The following is a 12,999-nucleotide window of genomic DNA, read 5'->3' as shown; positions in this document are numbered from 1 at the left end:
CTGACGTTATACTGTGTAATTTGTGTTTCCATAATGGAAATGAAGTGCTGTGTGTACGTTAAGGGAGTGGCTTGTATAAGCTGAAAGTTTGAGCTCAAGTAACACGGCTGTCATCAGGCCCTGTTATCAGCTTTTTAGTTCTCTTGGCGCGCTCCAGAGAGCCGCGCTGCTCTATTGGCACAAGGGGTGCCACCGTATCTGTTGCCTGCTCGTAGGCACTGGACGCCCGCACATGCGAGCTGGTTGTTCGAAGTTTGGGTCTCGCCTAGTGAGGTGAGGCCTTGGGACCTGAGGACCCTAGAGTCTCTGTTCAATAGTAGGCGGAGTATAATCAACCACTGCCGCCTTGGGGGCAGGCGCCACAGTCGATGGCTCGCTCTGCGCAGGCCGAAGGAGTGGCAAGGACTAGTGCGCTGCCCCCTGACGCACCCTATAAGTATAAGTGGAGCCATAAAATGGCGAGACTCTTCTTGCTTCTTTAAATGTGATGTAAAAAAAAAAATGAGTACACAAGCAAACACCATGGATCAATCATAATATTATTGATATAAAGCGCAAAATTAAGCGATTGAAGAAGGCATATGAGCACCCAGACTTGATATCAAAATTACAAAACGAGCTCGCGCTTGCAGTGCATAATTCGAAGGACTATTACTTTGCCAAGTCCCTGCCCAATTTCATTAAAAATGATCCAAGTAAGTTTTGGAATTACATAGCCAAGAAGAAAAAAACAATATCACAAATGACAGTGAATGGACAAATGGCTACTAATAAGCTACAACTTTCCTACCACTTTAATAAGTTTTTTCACGTAGTTTTTTCTAATTCTAGTGGTTGTTCACACAACTGTACAGTGCCGCAACTTTCTGATGCAAGTTTTATATCGAAACCGGGTGTACCTGCTATGCTGCTAAACCTCAAACCTAAAAGTTCTAGTGGACCTGAAAATATCCCTAATTCATTTCTTCGTAGATATGCAGTAACATTTTCAAAATTTCTTGTTATAATATTTCTTACGTCACTGTTGTTGTCAGAATTACCGGGCGACTGGAGGACAGCCCGCATTGAACCAATTCATAAGATGGGAGATTATCTTCTCGTTGAAAATTACCGTCCAATTTCTCTAACCTCGTCATGCTGCAAAACTATTGAACATATAATTGCAAACAGCATAACTACATAATTAGAGATGCATTCTGTTCTAACTAATTATCAGCAGGGGTCTAGGAGGGGGCATTCGAATGTCACACAGCTCATCTCTGTTGTTCATTTTTTTGCATTAACTCTTGACAAAAATAGACAAATTAACATAATTTTCTAGACTTCCGAAAATCTTTCGACACTGTCCCTCACGATAACTTAATTCTGAAGCTTGTAAACGCAGGAATCCCAGAATTGTTAATTTTTTGGGTTGCTGCATATCTGACAAGCCGGCATCAATTCGTGGAAATTAATGGTGAAAATCGAGCTAACTTCCAGCACCATCAGGTGTGCTGCAGGGGAGTGTCCTCGGCCCTCTCCTTTTTATTATATACATCAACAACATTGTTAATATGTTTGAAGGTGGTGTCCAGATTCGATGATTTGCCAATGATTGCGTGCTTTTTACAGACATTAATTTTATCAATGATTAAATTTGCTTACATGATAGTTTAAATAATATTCTTGAATGGTGCATGCACTGGGGAATGACACTACACACAGACAAAAGCGTACTAATGCGAATGACACATAAGAAATCATTTTTGCTTCATACGTAAAAATTAGGTTCACACCCCCTGCATGAAGTAAACCAATAGAAGTATCTAGGAGTCACCATTAATAACGCGTTAACATGGAATGACCACATCAGTAAAACTTCCTTGTCAGTCTTCAGAAAATTATGCCTCCTGAGGCACGAACTTAAAAAAGCACCTTCCGACGTAAAACTGCTATGCTATAACACCTTATTCAGAACAAAACTAGAACATTCATGTATTGTTTGGGATACGTATACATAAACTAATATGAATAACTTCGAGCGAGTGCAGCGAAAGGCAGTTAAATTTATATTTAACAAATTCTCAAGACAGGATTCACCCACATAACTTATGAATGCTAACCGCATTGAAACCCTCGATATGACAAGACAGAAACACAGACTGTAATTTCTTAAACTAGTTTAGACAAACGATACACCCCTAGACTCATTATTATATATGTCGCCCCTATTAACTCAAACCACTCGTTACTGTAAACAAGATGCATTAACACCCTACTTCGCAAGAAGGAATACATTTAAAAATTCTTTTTTCCCTCGTACAATCACTGAATGGAATTGTATAATCGAATCGACACCAAAATGCTGATTATTATTAAATTGTATAGCGTTCCGCACTGTTGTACCATTTTATTTGCTCTCCTTGCTTGGACTACCGTGTCCGCAGTATTTGATAAATAAGTGAAATAAATGTTTTCTTTTATCTTCAATGGGATGATCTCTTTCTTTTTTCCAAAATGAACAGGACTGTGAGTTTGCAGCATGATTCCCGCCACAGTTCACACAGTGTGCCGGTTCTTTGCAGTTGTCAGACACGTGGCCCACGACTCCAGACAGAGCACAAGTTAGCCGGCCACGACAGCCTTGCGAGCCGTGGCCATATCTCTGACATCGGAAGCAACGCCGGGGTTAAGAACATCTGACCTCACAGAAGTCTTTGTATGCCCGGTTTGAATAGTTTCTGGCAGATTGCTCGAAGCAAAGGTGTTTAAGTGTTAAGTGTTTAGTTAGCGTTTCCTTTTTTCTCTTCTTATCCGAATACACTGTACAATGGTGACGTTCTGGCTCTTCCATCCTTCCAAAAGTTCAGCATCGGTCAAGTCAAACAAAACTTCGTCCAACACTACCCCTCGAGCCGAGTTCATAGACCAGTGCAATGTAGTACTGATTAAAGTGTCGCCAAAAGCAGTGAGAGAGTTCAGCTTTTTGAATTGGTCTTTCTCTCGTATCTCAAGGAGTAGATCTCTGCTGGCCATTTTGGTAACCTTGTACCCGGCACCGAGAGTTTTGGTTAAGCACCTAGTCACTATGAAGGGGAATACAGTTCTGGCTTGCTTGTTCGTTTTCTCGCAGTGTATAACATGAAAGTGAGGAAAGCTTTGTCTTGGCCGGTTGAAAAAATTTGTCTTAAGTGCGTACCTGCTTTGAGGGGACACGATCACTAAGTAGAAGAATTGCTTTAAGCATGCTAATTTTATGTTGTAGAGCAGCGTTGACGGCCACCCACCACTGAGCCTAAGGAGGGGACGCTGCAAGTTTGCGGATGCTGAAAGCTTGCAGACGTCAGTCATACAACACTGTTATAACCCAATGCGCCTAGACCAAGGTAGGCTATTTGCACAGGGTGATCCCTTGCCGCCGGGATAATTGAAAGCAAACAGAAGGTACAAGTAGACAGGAAAGGTAAAAAGTGAGAAAGACGAAGACGGAGGGAGAGAGAGAGAGAGAGATAGAAAAATGGGACCGCCGATTTCTCCTGAGTGGGTCAGTTCAAGGGTGCCGTTTACGTGAAGCCGGGGCCAAAGGGGTGTGTTGCTTCTGCTGGAGGGGGGGGGTCCTCAGAGGTCTAATCACCCGGCGTGATTTTTCATGTCACTCTTTTATGTCATTCGCGTACGTAAATACGTTCTACGTGTGCTTGTTCACCTGCGTGCTGCGTCATTCTTTCTGGGGCGCATTCTCAACACAAACATAATATCACAAACTGGCGAGCCTGCCAGGATTCGCCCGATTATACAGTGAAAGAAGGCAGTTTCGCTGGTGTATGACCGTACGCTAGACGTAATTATAGACTTAAAAAAGCTCAACGCTATAGGGCTCCAGCTAGGGCTCGCAAATGCCGAACTCGCTAAGTGGATCGAGGCGCAACAGGCAAAGCAACGGGATGGGAGAGCTGCAGAACGAGATGCCGCCAGATCAGCTGACGAGAAACAGCGTGAGATTCTCAAGCTGAAGCTACAGCTTCAGGAAGCCGCTAGTAATGCACCAGTCACAGCTAATGACGAGGAGCCTGCCAGGATTCGCCTGTAACATCGCTTCTTCACATCTCAACCCACACAAGCTACTTCCCCTATTCGATGAAAAGCGGGGCGACTTGCATGCTTACTTACAGAGATTTGAGCGTGTAGAAACCGGTCAGGATTGGCCGCAAGAGAAGTGGACTCTTGCTGTGAGCATGTGCCTCACAGGAGATGCTTTAACTGTGATTCGTCGCATGACTGCCACCGTTTCAATAGATTACCAGAAGGTGAAGAAAGCCTTAGTTCAGAGGTTCCAATGTGAGGCGCAAGGTTACCAACACAAATTTCGGAACGCAAGAGCCATGGATGGCGAAACTGGAATGCAGCTAGCCCTAAAGATTGCGAGTTATTTTGATCATCGGGTCAACATGGCCAACGTGTCGAAAACGTACGAAAAACTACATGATCATACAACCTCCGAGCAGTTACTACACTGTTGCCAATCAAAGCTAGTCATTTCTTTGAAAGAACGAGAGTGCAAATATCAGCAACAACTTGCCTAGAACTTGCCCAGCACAGAGGTTGCATAACATCGGATCGAATCCCGATAATGTGAGGGACTTCAGTTGGAAACCTAATGAAGCATCCCGGGAACCATAGATCAAGTGTATATTCTGCAATCGATTCGACCATTCAGCTCCCAACTGTCGCAGCTAACCTAAACAAACGCTGAAATGTGAGCTGTGGGGCCAACAGGTACACACAGCTGAAAATCGCAGAGGTCAGCCCACAGAGAGCAAACCTACTTCATCATGTGTATCCACGGAACTATCAACGACTGGGCCTCGTCAGGGCAGAACCTCGAAGGGCGTGCAGAAGCATACTAGCTGCTCAAGAAACCACAACGAGGTTAGGAAAGAGGCTATGCCTTTCAGAAGCGACGGGATGCCACTAGTTGAAGGGCGACTGCTGGGGCGAAAGGTTCGCTTGCTTCGGGACACAGGCTGCAATACAGCAACTGCCAGGCAAAAACTTGTTCCTAAAGAGTGCTTGACGGGCAAAACATGTAATGTTGTTTTACTCGACGGTTCAGCCAGTCACGTACCCAAAGCCATTGTACAAGTGAAAACCCTTTACTTTTCAGGAAAAATAAAGGTAGCTTATATGAACGACCCACTATACGACATGGTTCTGGGAAATCTCCCAAGCGTCAGGGGACCACACCATCCTGATCCTGACTGAGAGCGAGCTGTTGCGACGGAGGAAGAAGAGTTATGGGACCCTTTAAGGTCTGCAAGCGTGGCAAAAACAAAAGTGCAGCAACAAAAAAAAAAAGATGCATACCTTGGGCGTCCAGAAGTTCCGTGCAGTAACGTTACGAAAGTGCGACTTATTGTAGGGCAACAGAAAGAACCGAAGCTGAAATCGCTTTTTGCTAGGGTTGACTGAGGATTAAATTCTGTAAAAAGCCTCAGCTATGAATTTGTAGAAAAAAATGGATTGCTCTACTGTCGTTGTCGCCTTGCGACAGGTAGAACGTTCAAGATGGTGATTGTGCTAAAGAAATTAAGACGAAATATTTAGAAAGTTGCGCATGAAAACATCTTGACTGGGCACTGTTTTGCCCGGAGCGACATTCTAAAGGCGGCTTAAAATTACAATGGTGGTGCGGTGAGTCTGCTGGGCCCACGCACCTAAAAACCCTTTCCCCCTGACTACCCGGAGGGACCTTTGCAGCCTGTGCTTCCGCCTCCTCCTTTGGGTGGCGCACCGAACAATGGGCCTCGCATGTAGACTTGTGCCAAGAGCACCCTTTCTAGATTCCTGGGCCAGCGACCGCGCCTTGGTGCATTGTATTCGGGGCCTGCAAGGAGGTAGCTGAGCCAGTGGTGCTGTATTGCTCTTCTCTGTGCCACCGGGTGTGCGTGTCCTTGCACTTTTCTAGAAATTGGTTTGGCGCACTAGTCTGTAGAGGGTCGGAGTGGAGGAGGACAATCCTATTGGAGGGACTTGAACTGACTTGTCTTCCCTCACAGTGAATCCTGGGAAGGCAGTGTATAAAAACGCGAGCGCAGAGACGCTCGGGTGTGCTTCATCTGTTCCATGCTGTTCTACGCTACTCTCAACATGTAAATATTGTACATAAACGTTTTCTTCTCATCTACGCCGGCTCCTCGACTCGTCTTCTCCTGGCACTCGGATGGCTCTAGACGGGACCACGCTAACCAAGGTCGCCCCAGTCACGGATGTGGCGGCTTGTCCCGACACCTTTTTCCTAACAGCACCAAGGAAATAAAAAGAACACCTGATCGTATCCTACAAGAATTTTACTGGCAAGATTTACACGGAGACGTAAAGCATTTCGTGGAATCCTGTGACATACGCCAACGGACAATACCTAAAGGCAAAGTAGGAGTTGCTCTATTGGGCATCATGCCTCTGATCCGCACTCCGTTTGAGAGTTGGAGTTGATCTGATCAGCCCTTTTTCACCAAGGTCAGACTGTGAAAATCAATACGTGCTTACGCTGATTGATTTTGCAACAGGGCATCCGGATGCGGTAGTACTCCCTGCAATTTACACTGTTCATATTGCCGAAGCACTCATTGAAATATTTTCTCGCATCGGGTTACCCAAAGAAATGGTTACAGACCAAGGAGCAATCTTTACTTCGACTTAATGAAAGAAGTTAGTCTGCTTCTTTCGGTGAAGTTGCTCAAGACAACACCATACCATGTCATGGCGAATGGTATCAAGAAATTCAACGGCACGTTGACGATAATGTTAAAGAGAATGTGCCATGGGATAGGTACCCCGGCCAGCTGCTCTTTGCCTATTGAAAAGTACCACAAGCTAGCCTCGTGTTCTTTGTTGCGGGTGACAAAGTCCTGATATTGTTGCCCACCGACGGGAATAAGCTCTTTATGCAATGGAAGGAACTATTTTCCGTGATAGAGCGAAGAAATGACGCAGACTACGTCATTGATGTGTTTGGGAAAGCCAAGATGTTTCACATTAATATGCTGAAAAAATAAAAAGAACGTGAGCCTCACCAGCCCCAACAAGTGCCGGTTGTAACAGAAGTCAACGAAAGCACGATCAAAGGACCAGGAGATGAAGTGTTTCCATGCCTGTATTGAACCAGCATCTCACGCGATTTTGTACTGATGTAAATCTTTGCAGGGACCTCACAGCCAAACAGGTTGAAGAAGTGGAATGCTTAATGGAAGAGTATGCTGACATTTTTTCAGACCTACCTGGAAAGACAGAGCTCGTAGAGTGTTCGCTACAGTCTTACTTATGACAAACTAGTTCACGTTCCTCAGTACCCCATACCGTTTGCTCTACTAGAAAAAGTTGAAAATGAAGTACCCCATAACGTTTGCTCTCCATCAACTTCAGGGAGCTAAACAAGATACTCCATCCCAGATTGCGAACCAATACCGCACATTGATGTCGTCCTCACAATTGTTGGTCCAAAACGAATTTTTTCCAAGTTTGACTTCTAAAAGGTTATTGGCAAGATGTAATGTCTAAAGAGGGCCCAGAGAAAACTGCTTTTTCCAGCATGTCTGGTCTCTACCATTTTACTTTCATGCCTTTCGGAATCAAGACAGCTCTGGCAGTGCGCGCCTCATCAGAAATGCGCTCTGCGACGTCAAAAATGTTTATCATTACTTCGACGATGTTAATATTGCTATACATACATGTCACGAACACCTGGACACGCTCAGAAAAAGTTCGATCGAATCAAGCAAGCTAATCTTATGACAAAGCCTACGAAATGCAAAATAGGAGAGAGCGGCATAGTGTTTCTGAGACATCAAATTGGGAAGGCTAAATTCAAACCATTTCTCAAAACACTGGAGAAGATTCTAGCTGCCAAACGACCCACAAACAAGAAGGCAATACAATCATTGCTGGGCTTGACTGGATATTACCAATAGTTCATACTGAACTACATGGACATAAAAAAACCATTAACTGACCTTAGTAAGAAGGGACAAGGTCACAATGTATCGTGGGGCTCAACTCAAGGGAAAGCGTTCACAAAGCTCAAGAGGAAGCTCGGCAATGCGCTAATCCTCCTCACTCCCCATCTTTCCAAGGAGTTTGTACTTCGTACAGACGCCTCAAGAACGAGCCCGGGTGCAGTTTGTTTCAGATGGGCAACAATCAAGCGCTACACCCTGTCGCTTACGCTAGTCGTAACCTGTTGCGTAGGAAGACCCGCTGTTCTACAATCGAGCGGGAATGTCTCGCACTTGTATGGGCCATACAGAAGTTCAATATTTACCTGTATGGAAAGCCTTTCATTGTGCAATCGGATCAACAGCCACTACAGCACTTGAATTCTTCCAGAACCTCAACAACAGGGTGTTGAGATCGAGCATGCTATACAAGAATATTCGTATTATGTGCAGCACATAAAAGGCTGCGACAACGTAGGAGCTAACTATACGAGTCAGGCTTAACATGAAAAAAGAAACTAACCAAACAAACTCAAAACGTGCTGTGCATAAACTCTTTCCCGCTCTCCTCTCTCTAGAATTGTCGTGACCAACTTTCTTGAAATAGGGGGTAGTGTGATGATATGGGGATGCGGATGATAGGAGTAACATAGAGAGATCTGAGGACAGTGTGATGATATGGAGATGTGCGGCTTAGGTTATGCCAGAACAACAGTGTGCCATGCGGTGGCGACTCGGTGATGGCTTGTGCAACTTTTTAAATTTGTGCACCGTGCGGGGGCGAATCGTGTATGTGCCGTGCGGTGGTGAAGAGGATGGCTATCTAGTGGGTCTGTGGCTCGAAAAAGTGCGGCAGTCCGATAGCTGCGCGCGGGCATGGGAAGGTTCCAGCGCTGTCTCCTTTGCTGGGCGTCCGGTCTATGGGAGAAACCGCAAGCCCACTGCCTGGTGCCTCGGCGTAATCGAAGCACTCCTGCCTGTTCAACCACGAGAGGAGGATGGAGTCAGGGATCAGGTACGAGGCAGGGTCAAGACCTGCCGCTCTGTACCAATGGTCGCACTCAGGGTTCGGCTACGAGCACGCTGGGCTGAGTACGTCTTCGTGGAGCAGTTCCAGTGGGCCGGAACTCCATATCAGCGGCCGCGCCTCTATGTGATCACGTCGCTCACCGAGCTACGTCATAGGACACCTGACAATTTGACTCGGTGACATTATCAGCTACTTTGTCGTCGACTATGAACCGCATGAACATCTTGCGACTCTCGCGCGTAGCGGACATGATATGAATTTTTAAACGTGTTCATCAAGTCTTTTATGTAATTCACGTGTGTAAATACACTCTACATGTGCTTGTTCACATGCGTGCTGCGTCATTCTTTCTGGGGCGAATTCTGAACTCAAACATAACATCACAGATGGCACCGCGGGCAGGTGAACAGACGAATGCATAGAAGAGATAACTGGTGGACAGTAAGACCAACAGAATTGTTACCGAGAGACACAGTCGAGGAAGGCAGAGAACTAAATAGAGTGACAAAATTTAGCGGAGAACACGGAATCATAAGACAAACTGGAGATTGGGAGAGGCCTTGCTCCTTCAAGGACCTGAGAATGACAGAGAGCAGAAGTAAAATTTCGCCTCAATTCACCATTACCCACTGTACAAACGACAGTGGCGACTCCTGACTGTTGAAGGGGGAGGGGGGGCTCCGCCTGGTAATTTTTCTTACTAGGCAATTTGACATGCACCCCCCCCCCCCCCCCCCCCTCGGTAGATGCACCGTCTGTCATTAACTAGCGGGGCCCAAGGTAGCCTGGTCCCGGTATTTTTGTGTCTTTCATTGGAGCGGGCATATACATTTTATTGTGCCGGGTGTATGTTCTGCAATCTTGCGCAGCTGTCATAACACTCGTGCGATTAAATACCATGAAGCAACTCTCATCACGAAAAGAAGACAATAAACTGTTGTCCTGCCAGGACTTCCCAAGGCCATCATAATGTGAGGCACATACATAGCCAGCTGGTCTTGCTTACAGTGCAAATTCGACATACACAAGCTGAATATGCCCAGCTGAGCGACTGTAGCAAACACCGTGAATGCGGTAGTCTTTTTGGATTGAAGCAGCCGACAGTCAATTTCCGGGTATGACGAAGAAGGTGGAATGCCTCACCTTTTGCCCTATATATATAACAAAAATATAAAAAAGCATCAACTCTTATTCGGCTTGCTTCATTTGTAAGTTGTGGCTGGCGGATGCAGGCGAGGCAATATACGTACGCGCAGACGCGCATGCCGGTGAACCAAGCCGCTCGTCGCATCGAAGCCATCGGAGGTTCTTCTTCCTGGGACGACGCTCAAGTAGGAGAACTGCAGTGCTCCGTGCACTGCACTGCCGCTGTCAACAAACCCCGGTGCTCTGCTGCGACACGAAGGACGAAACCACACAGCACCTACCACCCACAATGTTCAGACTTGCCCAGACGACTGAACATGTCCCAACGTTATTCTGTAAGCTAGACGACGAAGTCACTATCATCATTATTTTGTAGTCTATCTAGTTCAGTCATGTGGTTCAGTTTCACTTTTGCAGTTCATTGGACTACAAAGTGTAGGGATGCATTCCCGTCTTCTTTGCTTCCTCCGCACCTTTCTGTATATCCTGTGAATTTTTGCGCTATCTTCTAATCATGCAGTAGCCGCACATACTAGGTACAAGTACAACCAACAAGCGCTGCTCTCCACGCTTTTAGATAAGAGTTGTTGTTTTTTTTTTCGGTAACTTGGTTGTACTAGAAAGAAGCACACAAGTCAACAAAAGGCGCAGCTAAGTGATAGGATGGATGGATGAATAGTTGGATGGATGGTTATGGTTGTATCCTTTAGATTAGTGGTGGCTAGCGCCACCAAGCCGTAATACTTAATGAATCAAAAACTAAATTTAATTTCTTTCCTTAAATAGTGAGGTCGATGATTCGTACTTTGCAGCAAAGGGTTCAATTTTCACTCGTGTCTTGACTTTAGCCACCAATCAGATAACTTTTTTTTAGTTAATTCTAGGCAGCGTCTTCTGCACCACGCGGAGCAGCAGCCAGCCTCACACAAGAGTGGCTTCTGCACCGCACAAAAGTGACGTCCCTTTAAAAATTTTTACCTAAAGCCAGGTAATTGTGTAAATTATTCGTGTGTATTGCGTTGAACCTACAAGAGTTTTTTGATCAGATGTTTAACGAGTCATTTAGTCTAGGTTTGTTATTTAAATAAGTATAACAAGTATTTGAAGTACAGGGGGCGCCATGGGCGCTGCGGCTGCGAAAGGTAAACACTGCGAAATGGTAGCCGCCTGCGATGCGTTAGGTCGTGTGGTAGGTGGTGAAAACTCCAATGAAATCGTGGCCATGGCCTAGGCCACTCCCTAGGAGGACTGGAGTGTCGTCGCTGCTTCATGTGATTGCTGGATGCTTAGTTGAACCTGGTGGTTGAAGCTAGCGCGGCCGTCCACCGCGCCGCAGCTTCAGCTGAGTGTGTTCGCCACAAAGTTTCTCAGTATGATGTGCGGATTACAGTTGTTGGACGTACTGCATTTTCTATATTGCAATGCCAAGCGTGGTGTTCTCAAAGGTAAAAGTGCTCTTGCTGCCGAGTTTTGCTTGTCGCGAAGGACAAGGTCGACGATGAAATAAATGCTTTCGCACAGTTCACGTGTGACTGACCGGACGCACATGCATGAAACCCCAGTGCGTCGGTGAAGTGTTCATAGGATGGATGGAAACAACTTTATTGTAATGTTCTTACGAAGCCTGTGATCTCCGAAGGCCAGAGCTACTGCACTGCCGTCTGTTTTGTCAAGTGCGAACATGTACGGCCGTTCTCATCCGTTGCTACGTTAATGCTCCCGTGCTGTCACAGGCCGCGCGTGTTATTCAGCAAGACAGACAAGCTGTTTTGTAGTTTGATGGGCTAACGCCGTTGGCATTTGCCCTTGGGCATCGCTTATCAAGTGCTGATCGCCCAGAACATCACGGTGACATGTCAGTATTTTTGAAGAAAGCGGCCTGCTGGTTACCTCGTCAGGTGATGATACACTGAGCGACATAAAAAAAGTTGCCCGAGACTACGTTGCAGTGCACCTTCCTGTCATCAAAACTTTGATAAACCGTGGAGATCAACATTCCTGACACCTGTGCCGAAGAAACCAATGCAACCAGCTGCTTTCGAGTTTTTTGTCTTTTGGTGTCTCGCCGATTAAGAGCACTAATTCGCAAAACACTATATAATAATAAATATAGTCAATCCTGCAAGAGTCATCGAATATCCGATATTAAAGAGCCTGTGGACGGGACCACCACCAGCAGCAAGTCAGGCTGATGAGGAGGTGCAAATGTTAAAACAATACATGCGTGAACGAAAAAAAAAAACAAAGTATGGACAACTGCAATGGGACTTGAACCACCGACCTCACCAGTTGATCTGTTGCTTTAACCAACTATGCCACAATTGCTTTTTTTTTCTTTATTTCCGGTAAACTTCACATGCGGGTTGCTACACTTAATATATTACAATTCACATTGAGCAATACAAAAAACTGGAAAATAACTAACATCACGTTCTAGAATTCCTTCATGGTCAGTGGGCTTCTACCCTTTCTACCCATAAAGGTACACATTCATCTGTTCTTACTACCTCGAGTAATCTTGAGATGCTTTCTTTAAAATACTCTCTTGCTGGTCTTCTGTCTGGGTCACAATGAAATCCAGCCATTCTAGAGCGCCATATACTGTGCAAGGCAGTCATCATAATAAAATCGAAAGGTAATCCATCATCATTCTCTATATCCAAATACCTGATCCCATGAGGATCTAACGGGAACTCTTTTTTGATTGTCCTTTGTAATACGTCCCAAAAATAAACTCCTTCCCAACAGTGCAGAAAAACATGGTCAATAGTTTCCGGTTTCTTACAGATCAGAAAGTGAGATCCCCAAGGCATATAAAACCCACGCTCCTCTAGGAAGGTTCTTACAGGAAGT

The 12,999-nt window shown here is 45.5% G+C and overlaps 1 protein-coding gene across 5 annotated transcripts in view; it reads right to left on the bottom strand.

Annotated features, from left to right (window-relative positions):
• LOC119178100 (very long-chain specific acyl-CoA dehydrogenase, mitochondrial-like) overlaps window positions 1-10,752 on the bottom strand; it is a 236,796-nt gene extending 226,044 nt beyond the window's left edge. For 3 of the 5 annotated variants that reach the window (XR_012894667.1, XR_012894668.1, XM_075891514.1), the window contains exon 1: window positions 10,251-10,752. Coding sequence is in view for 2 of the 5 variants with exons in the window: in XM_075891514.1 (XP_075747629.1) it covers window positions 10,251-10,300 (50 nt within the window). In the remaining 3 variants the exon portion in view is untranslated. The remainder of the gene's footprint in view (window positions 1-10,250) is intronic. The other 2 variants (XM_037429261.2, XM_075891525.1) reach the window with 1 other exon arrangement.
• Between the last annotated feature and the right edge of the window lie 2,247 nt (window positions 10,753-12,999).

The sequence above is a fragment of the Rhipicephalus microplus genome, chromosome 1 (assembly GCF_043290135.1).
Source record: "Rhipicephalus microplus isolate Deutch F79 chromosome 1, USDA_Rmic, whole genome shotgun sequence".
Lineage (NCBI taxonomy): Eukaryota > Metazoa > Arthropoda > Arachnida > Ixodida > Ixodidae > Rhipicephalus > Rhipicephalus microplus.
Note: the sequence above shows the minus strand (reverse complement) of the source record. Positions and strands in the feature narration are given on the sequence as shown.